Genomic DNA, 13,889 nt, shown 5'->3' with positions numbered 1-13,889 from the left:
CCCAACATTCTCCAAGTACTGCCCTTTAATTGTAATATGTGGGGCAGCAGCTGGTTGGTTTGGGGCAGGTTGGTAAAGTGCCTTGGTTTTCATGAAGTTGACAGTGAGACCAAGCATTTCATACAATCCAAAAAAGCAGTCAAAAGTGACCTGAAGCTCTTCAGTTGGGCACACGCAACAATCATCAACATACTGAAGATCAATAATAGAGGTGTTGGTTATCTTAAATTTGGAATGAAATCAGTTGATGTTAAAGAGATTCCTGTCCATGCTGACTCCAGATGGAAGACTCTCAGCAATGAGATGCAGATAGATCTAGATGGAAAAAAGAGCACTGACAGAATTGCACAGCCTTGTTTGACTCCAGTTCTAATGTGAAGGGGTCCATTTCCAAGCCATTGCTTAGGATGGTTGCTGTCATGTCATTATGAAGAAGTCTGTGGATGGTAACAAATTCTGGCAGATATCCATGTCTCACCAGATCTTCCATAGGGTCTCTCTGTTAATTGAATCAAAGGCCTTAGTCACGTCAATGAAGGCCATGTAAAGATCTTGGAGTTGCTTGCAGCGTTTCTGCAGCTGTCTACCAAGAAGATCGTGTCTACCATACCTCTGAGTGGCCTGAAACCATGTTCAGATTTGGGGAAAATCTCCTTGACAAAGGGAGTCAGTTGAGGGGAATGAGGATAAGGATTTTCCCAGCTATGGACAGAAGCATAATGCCACAGTAATTGCCAAAATCCAATCCATCTCCTTTCTTGTATACGGTTACAATTCTGGCATGCCAAGTCACTGGGAATCTGTTTCCAGATTTTCAGGATAAGGACACATAGTTAGTGAGAGAGCATTTTTCCACCATGCTTATAAACATTGCAGCAGATGTTCTGTGCTTTGTTGTTCTTCATCTGCTCAATGATTTTCAAGGCCTCTTAATAGGTTGGTGCATCTGCAAGGTAGTCCTTAATGGGATGTAGCTTCAAATGGCCAAACAGGCTGAAATAAGCTCCTTAGTTTGTAACTGATTTATACACAAAAATCTCCTAACAAATTCATTGTAGATGGTTAGCGCAAACAAAAATCTACATTTCCTTTTTGTATTTAATGACTTGCATTTGTAGAACTGGGGCAAAAAGAAGTAGCTGATGTTAATATTGGTATGCATGTTCACACATGTCAAAGCATATGCTGAACAAAATTAAATTTATAAATAATTTGCCTGTTCTAGCAAACCAGAAGTACAAACACCAAAGAAATGAGCTGTGAACACTTCAAGTCAATACAGACCAAGCTTGATGTCATCTGCTAACATTGCAAGACTTTTTTGTTTGGGAAGTCCTTCAAGTAGGCAAAGTTAAGCTTTGGGGAACTACCTAAGGAGTTTGTTCTATTACATATTATTTTATTTTAATAACTTATTTGTCTCAACAATTTATCTGCTTTCTACTGTAAGAAATCCTGGGTCTCTTTTGGGGATCATGGAATATAAATCTAATAAATAAATTCAGCAGGTTATTGTAGTATTACACTCACTGGCACATGTTCAGTAGCAAGTACACATTAGAAGAATTAGGTCTCCTTACAGCTGAGCTTGGCTTATGTACAAGTGTAAACACATCCAATCATTGATTGGGCCCTGCCATGTTAGAATTAAGCAGTGGGGAAATATGCTACTGTATAATCTCAGGAAGAGATAGAAGGCAAGAATCAAGAGATTTGGTCCCAACCTCAAGTCAAAGTTTAATGCAGATCTAGCAACATTAGAGGTTTATCCAGACAAGTGGGAATGCTTGTTTCCCCGGGGACAAGTAGCAGCAGCATACCTTGTGCCGCTGCTACTTGTGACCAGGGAACATCCGTATCATGCACATTTTGGTGCACTGAAGGTTACCCCAGGTAGGGTAGGGGAGGCTGAAGGCAGTTACTGTGCTGGCCTCAGCAGCCTTACCTGGGGCCTGGGGTCCTTGGGGAGCTGCAGCCACAGTGCTCCTGCAGCAGGGAGCCTGGCCAGTAGCTAAAACATGGCTCTGGCCAACTAGGCTCCTCCAGTTTTGGGTAGCACATGCTGCTGCCATGTGCACTGCCCTGCTTTTTTCTGGTCCCTTCCCCATGCACTGCAAGGCAGCAGTATGGGAAACACCTGAATGCGTGGTGTGTGGTGCTGCAGACAGGTCTACGGCACCACACACCACATGTCCATGCTTGTCTGGACGTGACCTAGGAGTTCAATTAAATCAGAAATATAACATGTAGGTTTGTTTTAGTCTGAAACAGACTCCTTGCTACGTCATCGTCTCCCCCTACCCTACCCCCTCAAAAGTCCTGAAGCATCTCTCAGCTACAGCTTTAGACAAAGTCCCTTGAACAGGAAAGGAATTGTTCTGGCCCACTGCTTTTTAAGTCTGACTTTTGGCTCTAAAGCTGCAACTAGGAAGAAAACTCACTATGGGATCCATATACCTTACTCTACTAAATGATTCAAATAAAATGGGTCCCCAATACAGATATCCAGGGTATCGTCAAGTGACACAATTCCCACTTGGATAATTGCTCCTTTCCTCATCACTCAATTCATAAAGCTGACACCTACCCAGCTTACAATCTAATGATGCATCACTGCAGACAGGTCACATTAAATATCACTAGGTTTATCTTCTGTTATCTGTAAATTGATGCGACTACATCAAAGTAAGTTATCAGTTCTATCCAACGAAACCTAGATTCTACAGAAGAGATTAAATGTATATGTAACAGTATTTATTTGAATGAGCAGCTACAAAAAATACCCCAAACAAACCCCCCAAAATAAATGAAACCTCAAGACTTTCGTAAAGATATTACTAATGTTAGGATTCAGATTTACTGTGGGAAAATAAAACCTGTCCAAATCCCCATTTCCAAACTCCAGACAGCACTGCCTAAAACTGGAGAGACAAATATAGGGAAGATCAGTAAAATGTTATAACTGAGGCCACATAAAGGCATTCTACCATTCTCCCAGTAGAAACTATGAGCATACAAGTGTTCGTTCAATTTTTCTGAGGGGAAACATGCCACTTCCAGGAAAAAGATCATCCAGGTGTCAATTTGGAAGATCTCTCTCGCAAGACAAAATCTCTCGAGTGAACCTTTGTATACTCTCCTCCCCTTCCGGGAGGGGAGTGAAGCACCAGAGCCATGTTCCCTGTTCTTGTGCAGCCTGGAGACTGTCTGATCAGGGGAATGGGTGCAGGTGAGAGGGTAGGGGTGGGAAATATTACTCTGCTGCTCCAGTCCCCTGGACCAGGCCAGAAGGGGACTGAAACAGCAATGCAAAGCCCCCTACCCACTCCCCCAACTGGGGTCCTTGAGTTGAGAAGCAGGTGAGGGACTTTGTCACACTGCTCCCTGCCTCCTCCTCCAGCCAGGCACTGCTTGGCTTGTGGAACAGGTTGGAGGCTTTGCTTTGCTGTACCTGTCCCCTCCAGACCAGTACAGAGAAGAGGAGAAAAGCCACCATTGGACCCTGCCTCTACCCCAAACTGGGGAGTTTTTCCCCCACTGCTCTATGCCCCCTGTGTACCAGGAGGACTAGAGCATCCACTGCTCCCCCTGCCTTCCCCAGGCTGAAACGAAGCTGGTCTGGTGAAGGTGCAGAGAGCAGGGAAGAGGAACCAGCTGCAGACTGAATCCCCATAGAATTCCTCTCCCAGAAAGATTTCCATTTGTGGAATTTTCTCAGAAATTTCCACCTGTTGAAATGAATGTCTGCTCATGGCCTGAGTAGGGGAGTAAAAGCATGAGATCAATATATAAGGACAAGATCTGGAAAGATACTGGGGACTCCACATATACAGAGCCAAACGCCTGAGACTTCCACTGAAGCACTGTTTTCTAGTACAAGGCCTTATTCTTGTACATACAGAATAATACTAAATATCTTTCTCCATATTTTTATTAATTGATAAAATATCTTACCTGAGCCTGACCCAGAAGAATAATCATCATCATCAATAGGATAGACTCCTGAGGCTTCTTCAACAGAGCTGTTATCAAGGTAGAGGTCTTTATCAGAGGCCAACTCTGCTTTCTAGAAAATAGATAAACCATGAAAAAGGAAGCTATTGGTATAATCCAAAGTCTTGTTTAATTTTATTCCCTCTTCAAAAGTTGATGCTGGTATACCAGGCACTGCTTATGGTTACAGTTTATAGAACACACTTCTCTACTGTAGACTTTTATAAAAGCCTGCAAAACATTTACAATACCCAAATCACTATAACTTAAAAAAATAACCAAAACCCTGTCCAATCTGCAAAAACTTAGCAACTCACCCTCAAACTTATTAAAAGCCTGAAAGAACAAATGGGATTTGCAACACACTTTGAAGGATGACAAGGGTTTTCTGAACCAAAAAGAAGCAAGTTCCAGAATTGGAAATCCCTTCCATCAAATACTAGATATCCTGTCAAGTCAGTCTCAATTGCAAAGAAACAACAGAATGAAACAAAAGATCATCACTTGGATACACTGAACAATAATAAAAAATAAAATTGAAAAAAGTTTTACAAATTAAAACCACACAGACAATCAGTATGACAGTGTTATTGTGGCCAGACATGAAAGTGTGCCTACTGAATTATGCCATAGAACAGCACAAATGTCTCCTGAACTACAGTGTCTCAAAGGTTGGTTCTGTTTGAAGAGACCAGAAAGGCACTTCTCTCAGGTTCCATGTTCTATTCCAAGTCCACATAAACTGTTTCCCTCTTCCTCCCAAACTGATCATCCAGGTGAAATGTATTTATTGACAGAACAAAATACTAGCAAATAGCTTTAGGTTGACTGTTAACTTCACAGTTTAAAGCATTTTTATTGTCCTAACCCAAAGCAACTTGAGCTCCCTTTGATCACTGAGAAGATGTCTGCCATTGCTACCACTTGTATTTCTGTTAAGATTTTAAGCATGGGTGACTGATGCATCCTGAGTCCTGGTGGGGAGAGGCACTTGACCCCCCAGCAGCCAGTCAGCGACTGGGGGGGACGCTGTGGTGGATCACACCGTTGGCACTTCCACTCTCGCCTGTCCTCCCTGCCTGTTCCCTAAGGGGGTGCACCAGCACTCTCAGGGGGTGCACATGCACCCCTGTGCACCCTCTATGCGCCACCACTGATATTAAGTCACAGAGTTGGCCTATAAACTGGCTGTCATTCACTATTTGCATTACATGCACACTAGATATTATTGAAACACAAACCGCTTAGAGCTTGATGGTTTGCTTTGCAGAAGCAAACATGCAAACTCTTTGAACAGAGGTCTGCAATGGTTTATTTTTCACAGACCACACTCAAACACTTAGCTCTACCTGGCATTAATTACATACATACATAACTCTAGTGCAACTTTTCCTTTAACTTTATGGTGCTATAAGTATACATTACATAGTATGCTGATAGCTGCAGAAAGCTTAAGTCAATGTGAGCACTACGTTTTTATCCCAATTTTCTCATGCAACATGCAATACTTCTATTATTTTGTCCTAACCTATATATCTTTTAGATATGTGGGGAACTGGAGGAAAAGCAAGGGCAACATTGGACCCCTGCTAAACCAGATGGGGCAACTGACAACTAACGCCCAGGAAAAAGCGAACTTGCTAAATGGGTACTTTACCTCAGTTTTTCATCAGCCCCATGGGATGACCCCGCCCACTATGGGTCAGGGAGGCCCGGGCGAGGGAGATTCCTTGCCCTCTATCGAAGCTGACCTCATGAAGGAACACCTCAACAGGCTGGATACCTTCAAGTCAGCTGGCCCTGATGGGTTACACCCAAGGGTACTCAGGGAGCTGGCAAACATAATAGCTCAGCCCCTGGCACAGATCTTCAAGAGCTCTTGGCACTCTGGTGAAGTGCCTCATGACTGGAAGAGGGCCAATGTTGTGCCTATCTTCAAGAAAGGGAGGAAAGTAGATCTGGCAAACTACAGGCCCATCAGCCTGACCTCTACCCTGGGGAAGGTCTTGGAAAAGATCATCAAGGAGGCCATCCTTAACAGACTAGCTGAAGGAAATATCCTGAGGGATACCAGCATGGGTTTGTTGCAGGTAGGGCTTGCTTGACCAATCTCATCTCCTTTTATGACCAAGTGACTTATCACCTGGACAAGAGGGAAGAGATAGATGTCGTATACCTCAACTTTAAAAAAGCCTTCGATCTGGTATCCCACAATCACCTCTTGGCTAAACTGGCTAACTGTGGCCTTGACATCACCACGATCCACTGGCTGGGGAACTGCTTCCGCGGTAGGACCCAGAGGGTGGTGGGTGATGGGAGTCAATCGTCTTGGTGCGCTGTGACCAGTGGGGTCCCACAAGGCTCTGTCCTAGGGCCTATACTGTTTAACATCTACATCAATGATGTGAACATTGGTGTAAGAAGTGGACTGGCCAAGTTCGCCAACACCACCAAACTCTGGGGTAAATCATCCACACCTGAAGACAGGAGGGTGATCCAGGAGGATCTGGACAGACTCATGAAATGGGCGGACAAGAACCTGATGGTGTTCAACACTGAAAAATGCAACGTTCTCCACCTTGGGAGGAAAAACCTGCACCATGCTTATAGGCTCGGCAGTGCTACGCTGGTTAGTACTACAGATGAAAGCGACTTGGGGGTCACGGTTGACCACAAGATGAACATGAGCCTTCAGTGTGATGCTGCGGCTAGTAAAGCGAGCAAAATACTGGCTTGCATCCATAGATGCTTCTCAAGCGGATCCTGGGATGTCATTTCTCCCGCTGTACTTGCCCTTGGTGAGGCCCCAGCTGGAGTACTGCGTCCAGTTTTGGCCTCTGTAATTCAAAAAGGATGTGGAGAAGCTTGAGAGGAAGCAGAGGAGAGCCACACACATGATAAGAGGTCAGGAAAACAGACCTTATGATGAAAGGCTGAGAGCAATGAGGCTATTCAGCCTGGAAAAATGCAGGCTCAGGAGCAACCTGATGGCCACTTATAAGTTTATCAGGGGTGCTCATCAGGATCTGGGGGAACGACTGTTCGCCAGATCACCCCAAGGGATGACAAGATCGAACGGTCACAAACTCCACTGTGACTGGTTCAGGCTGGACATAAGGAAGAACTTCTTCACTGTCTGAGCCCCCAAGGTTTGGAACAGACTGCCGCCGGAGGCAGTTCAAGCACCCACTTTGAATGCCTTCAAAACACATTTGGATGCTTAACTTGCTGGGTCTCAGTCACATAAAGACAAAAATATCCTATTGATCAGATTGTGACAGAGGAATAAATTCATTTTTAAGTTTTAGCAATACTGTGGCATGAAGTACAAGATCTCTCAACACAATACAACAAGTGACAACATTCAACTGTGTGAGATGCACAACCATGAACGAGGCAATGTGAAGCAGCCAGCTCTAATGCACTCCACATCATCATGGGGGAAAAACATAGCCAGCCTGTCCTGTCTTCCTGTCAGGGACAGCTTAAATGATAACTTGGTTATCCACAGGAAGAAACCAAGAAGTGCATGAAACCCATCCCTCAGTCTTAAGAGAAAAACAAAAACATATACTGCCAGAAAAAGTGTTAGCTGTTAGTACAACTTTATGGCAGCTAATACTATTAAAGAAACTTCAAACACTGCTCTAAAGGGGAGGAAAAAAGTGTAAACATTAAGTAAAATTATCTTTAATTATATTTAAAATATATTTCAAAATGTGTCTGTTGAAATTTCATCACATGGCAAATACGGCCAATAGAAATATGCTTATTCTCAAAACAGAAAACACTGGATTTGACCACAGCACTCACGAGTGAGAAGAGAAACATTTCTTAAATATTGACCCTATATCAGCAAAGTCAAAGAAAAACTTGCTGTTTGTAATAGTACTATGTGAAAGATCTAGTATTCAAGTGAATCCCAAGGACATTTAAGTTGGTTACCAAATCCTATCTAACAAATGGGTCTACAACTTCTTTGAAATGGAGGGTGAGGAAGTACAAGAGAAAGAGAAAGAAAATTGTTTCAGCCATTGCTTACTATTCAAACAATTCTTTTACTATAGACCTGGCATCTGGGGACACCAAGATCACAAGTCAAGAGAAGATAGCACTTTGGAAAAGAAAGTTTATTGTATTTAGGTAACTGCAGATACAAATGAATTATAGTTTCCAAAACTGGACTAGCTCTTTGAAAAATAGCCTAGATCAAACTATCAATTTGTTTACCACAGCGAATTGATTTACATAGTTGTATATACTTACAACTTTTATTCATGATTAGAATAAAAAATACTTTGCTAAACATTTTCAGTAAATTCATTTAGAAGTGTGGAGCCATGAAATATAATTAGTGAAATTATAACCAATTCATAAAAGGTAAATTACTTTTTCCAGTGGCAGATGCGCCTCAGATGTTTCCTGTGATCCAAAGGCATATCAAACATAGAAGCAGCAGTCTCACAATTTTATGTAAAGATGCCCTTTGTCTGGAAATTCGGATGGATATATTGGTAGTCCTTTAAGAAAATTTGGTCTTATTTATAACTATATATCTGTTTAATATTAGAACCAATGGGCCTCATGAAGTACGAAACTAATGGTATTATTTTCAGATATATTAAAACACAGCAGAGGTTCCAGGCAAGGACGTCTTGTCAGCCCTTTCATCTAGCCCTGAAGCAAAAAAAAGCTCATTACCTCCTGACAGAGATTGCATTCCCATCCATCAATTATTATCCCACTTACGGTTTTATTCCAAGAATATAATGCTGCAAAATCCTATGACCTAAATATTTCACATGCTACAAGCCAATGATCATTGGAGCCCCCTCTGGTTATTGAATAAATATAAACTTATTGGACATACTGTAGATTAGCACTCATTAAGTGCTAGATAAAGGGTATTTACATCTCAAATGTATACTGAATTTGTAAATCTGAAATCTATTAATTCATTACATATCATAAAAAATATAATTATTTTACTGAAAACAAATCATGTAAAATTTGTAATAAAAACTTCCCCATTGTCAGTGGCACAAAGGAAAAAGGCAAAAGCAGATATTTGTGAATCACTGCTCCCCTTATAGAATCAGCATTTACCCAAATTAGGGTCTGACAATCTGGACTGGGGGGAGGGAGGAGGTGGGGGGGGGGGAACAGGGAATGGGACACTTCAAGGAGTGGGAAGAGAGAAAAAGAATAGAGAACTGACCTGGGGGCAGGGGCTGGAGAAGTCACTTCTGACTTGTACAAATAATCACCCTCATTTATAAAGCAATGTTGTTACAGGCATTTTTCCCAATTCTCAAAAACAGGCAAAGGCTCCATTTGATCACTAGCATCTTACACCAATAGATTTTCTTGGCTACACCCAAACAGCATGAACTTCTTTGGAATGGGTGTGGGAAAGCAAAGGAAGGATGGGATAAAATTAATGCTATGTAGCGTACATTGAAAGTTCCTTTGGACTTTGACTGGGATGGCAATGAGTAATCATGACAGATAGAGGAAAACATTTTTATTACTAACAGATGCACTCAAATTTCCATTTTCTGCCTTTTTTGGTATATGTATGGGATATAGAACTTGAAGTTTCTGACCAGGTTATTAATGATATAGCGCCTCTCCTTTTCCCACACTGAACTCATAGTTTCCTTTATATACTTTTAGAATGCGTACAGCTGGGGTTAAAAATAGATTCAATGTTATGTTATATGAATCTCTACTTGAGTAACTTGATTAAAATGCAGGTATTTAATTTGAATGTTTATCATAACTGTTTGACTATGTATAACTCAAAGAAAGGATAACAAACCTTAGCCCATCTAGGTCTGTCCTGTTGTACATGTGTGCGCATAACAATTGGGTTTATTAAAAACTCATTTAAATTTTATTTTCTTGTACTTGGGGAAAAACAACTCCATTTGCATACACTTTATTTACTCAACTTTTCCCCTTAAAATTAACTGCTGAAAATTGGGGTCTCTCTCTCAAGAAGGAAGCTGATTCTAAACAGTTTGGTTAAAAGGGAAAAAGTCTTTGTTTGTTCATTCTGCCTTCCCAAAACCAGGTGCGTGTCTTATGTGGGGGCATGTGGTATGCAGATACATAGGGTATTCATCTAAAAATGGAGGGCCCACAACAGTAGAACTTCCAGAAGGGCTGAAAAGGTCCTGGCAAGATATTGTGGACAAGCAAACTAATTTTCTTCTGAGGCTGCAGAGAAGAATCAGGGGCATGACCAAAGTGTGGCAAGCCTAAAGCTTCATTAAAAAAAAAAGATTGCTAACCTCAGAGCTTGTGTGTTACTTGTTAGCCCTCTGCCCAATTTCCAGACACACCCTCCATGTGACAGGGAAATCAGTTCCATGACCAGATTATCAATCAGACCCCTTAAGAGTTCACTCCTCTGTTGAACTATGATTTTAACAAGTGATCATAGGGAACAGAATTATTCCCCACCGTTTTTCTGCTATATTTGTCAGGATGTTTTAAAGCCTTCCCAGAAGCACTAGGCATTGGCTACAGCCAAGGCTGGAGCCCTTGACTGGGGTGTGTTAGGATTTAAACTCAGAGGTTCCTGGCTAGAAGGTCTTTTCCCTCTGTTCAGGGTCAAACTAATCACCATATCTGAGAACAATAAGGATTTTACCCCGTAGTCAGATTGGTATGGACTGTGGGGGATTTTGCCTTCTTCAGTAGCATGGGGTGTGGCCCTCTACCCAGAACCTCTTGAGAGTATATTCACAATATTTTATACAAGCAGGATATTGGCTGCTATGATTCCCTTGCTTCACCAGTGGCAGGTTAGGGTGATAGTTCTATGTTGTGTCAGGATTGACAGTAGACTTAAGCAGAGTTTAGATTCTGGTTTATGTGGGATGGTTTGGATAGGGATGATCCTGACTCAGGAAAGGGGTGACTAGATGACCTCTGGAGGTCCCTTCCAGACCTGCTTTTCTATGGTAAGATTAGATTTCTGTCTCCAAATAAAAGCATTTCCCAGGAGAGATATGCAATCTAAAGAGGCTGCTCCCTGACTTTGTACTGCCTTGAATTTCCCATGAGAGGCTTCTGCTGGCTTTAGAGTAACAAGCTGACCTTACATTTTAGAGGAACTTCCCTGAATGACTTGCATGGGTCAGTCCATACCCAGTGGATTAGCTGCAAGCAACATTTACTCAAGGGAAGGGAGAAAAAACCTTTGCTTACAAGTCTTAGTTATGCAAAGAATGGTACTTTGATATAAATACATGATTTTGATCCATGAATATGCATTATAAAGTGCTCTTCTTAAAAATAAGATTTTATTTTGATTACAGCTGTCTTTATTTCTTGGACCATTGGTAGGAAAGATAATTGAGAAGGGAATGATCCTCATGGGTCAATCATGGCTACATCCTACAAATTTGTTTGTTCAATCCTACTGGAACCTAAAACATTGACAGAGTACGAGCTCTTTGAGACGGGGGTGAAAGATGCTAAATTCAATAGATTCCGATGGTAAAAAAGAACATTCTTTGGGTTTTTACTGCAAACTAAATATGTTAACAATTAACAAAATAAATGCAGGTCTCTAAATATGCCATTCTGAAGACTTTCCTTTTTTATATTGTTTGTATTCTCTACATAATTCTAACAGCTAATGCCTGCAATAAAAGACGGCTCTAACCCAGCAGTCTAGATTTTTTTTAATCACAAATATTCTTTTCTTTATAGTGGGCCAAATATTTGACCTTTACATGTCTGAAACAGATGTGGCAGTGGTGAGGCCACATCTGGAGTACTGTGTTCAGTTTTGCACCCCTACCCACTATACACACACACACAGGCTACTAAAATGATGTAGACAAATTGGGAAGACTCCAGTAGATGGCAACAAAAATGGTTAGGGGGATTGGACACATGACTTGAGGAGAGGTTGAGGGAACTGGGCTTATTTAATCTGCAGAAGAGAAGACAGAGGGGATTTAATAGCAGCCTTCAACTACCTGAATGGTGGTTCCAAAGAGAATGGAACTAAACTGTTCTCAGTGGTGAGATATGAAAAAACAAGGAGCAATGGGCTCAAATTGCAACAAGGGAAGTTTAGGTTAGATATTAGGAAAAGCTCTCTCACTGGGAGGGTAGTAAAGCACTGGAACAGGTTACCCAGGGGGGTTAAGGAATCTCTATCGTTTAAGATTTATAAGAACTGGCTAGACAAAGCCTTGGCTGAGATGATATAGTTGAGGCTGGTCCTGCTTTGAGCAGGGGGGCTGAACTAGTTGACTTCCTCAGGTCCCTTCCAACCTTAATTTTCTATGTTTCTATTAAATCTACCACATTATACAGCAGCTGCTCTTACTGTACCCCTGAGTAATATTTGCTGTAGCTGGCAGCAGATCTGTACTGCTACCCAGCACGTCCACAGGTGGCAAATAGACAAATGACCTTCAGGGAAGGTTAGCTGCAAAATAAACAAGGGTAGTGCTGACAAATAAGTAGTCATGGACCAAGAAGTTGAAGCACCACCAGGATGTTATGGGGACAGCAGATGGCAAATCTTTCCTGCCTGAAAAGCCACAAAAGATTTTGGTAGTTCTGTGATATGGTGAGTACAGATCACCACTATAATAAACCTGCCCAGCCCAGTCTCCTCTTCCTGTCGAGTCCTGATCCCTTAGGGCCTCAACAACGAGCCTCCTGAGCTTGTTGAAGACAGCTTTCCTAAAGTCAAGGACTTCTGCATTGCTGACTGACTTGCCAGCTTTGTGACGGATAGTAAAGTTGATCAGCTCTTGGTCACTATCACCCAGCTTTCCATCGATTCTTAGGTCACTGACCAGCTCATCCCCTTTAGCCAGTAACAGGTCCAGCAATGCTTTACCTCTTGTCAGCCCATAGACTTCTTGAGTCAGGTAGAGCATGTCCACGCACATGAGGAAGCTTTGCAACCCATCGGATTTGACTGAGTACCCTTCCCATGAGATGTCCAGGTAGTTAAAGTCTCCCATGACAACCATGCACCATGAGTGTGCAGCCTCAGCCAGCTCCCTGGTGAATTCCTGGTCTAGCTTGTTTCTGGTTAGAAGGTCTGTAGTAGACCCCTACCACGATGTCCCCTGTGCCACATTCCCCACTTATTGACCATGCCATTGCTCATGCCTGGAATTGCAAAGATTCCCACCCAAGCAATGCTAGGAGCAAACGACTGCTGGACTGACCACTGGTTCATCTGCTCAGCTATGTCACTTAGACTGGATACTAAGTGATGACTGCAGCAGAAGCAATGCTGATGAAATAGCAACATTGACAGACTCAAAGACCCAATCAAGTGAGACCTCTTCCATCAGTGCTTGATTGAAAAACCAGAGAATATGAATCAACAACCATGGGAGAATGTCATCAGCACCTGTGAACAGACGTTTAGTTTCTCTGCCAGGAAACATCAGGAGCGGTTTGATGAGAATGACCAAGAGACTGAAGAGCTGATTGCCTGCAAACGCAAGGCCTTTTGGGCTTGACAGAATGACATCAACTCCAAGCAAAAGAAATTGAGCCTCCAACAAGCCAAGGCAGAGGTCCAAAGGAGGACCCACTACATGAAGAATAGATTGTGGGAAGACAAGGTGAAGGAGATTGAACATCTCACTAACATCCACAATGTGCAGTTTTTTCAATGCCAAAGCGATTTAGGGCCCAAGCATTTGGGGACCAACCCCCTTGAGACCTAAGGATAGAGGAGACCTGATCAAGGACAGGGGAGCCATCAGTGCCCATTGAAAGGAGCATTTTGAAGACCTTCTCAATAGAGGCACTGTTGTTGATGACAGAGATCTTAACTCCACCCTGCAACACCCAGTCAGAGATGATCTCAGAATCCCTCCAACCTGAGGGCTGGATAAGCT

General features: G+C 42.3%; 1 protein-coding gene across 1 annotated transcript in view; it reads right to left on the bottom strand.

The window, feature by feature from the left end:
• The window catches only part of SDC2 (syndecan 2), a 106,147-nt gene that overhangs the window by 15,909 nt on the left and 76,349 nt on the right, over positions 1–13,889 (bottom strand). Inside the window, exon 2 of the mRNA XM_090040393.1 lies at positions 3,955–4,066. Within this exon, the coding sequence (XP_089896519.1) occupies positions 3,955–4,066 (112 nt within the window). The remainder of the gene's footprint in view (positions 1–3,954; positions 4,067–13,889) is intronic.

This window comes from Crocodylus siamensis, chromosome 3 (assembly GCF_052110815.1).
Source record: "Crocodylus siamensis isolate JL-2025a chromosome 3, ASM5211081v1, whole genome shotgun sequence".
Lineage (NCBI taxonomy): Eukaryota > Metazoa > Chordata > Crocodylia > Crocodylidae > Crocodylus > Crocodylus siamensis.
This window is presented reverse-complemented; position numbering and strand designations above follow the sequence as displayed.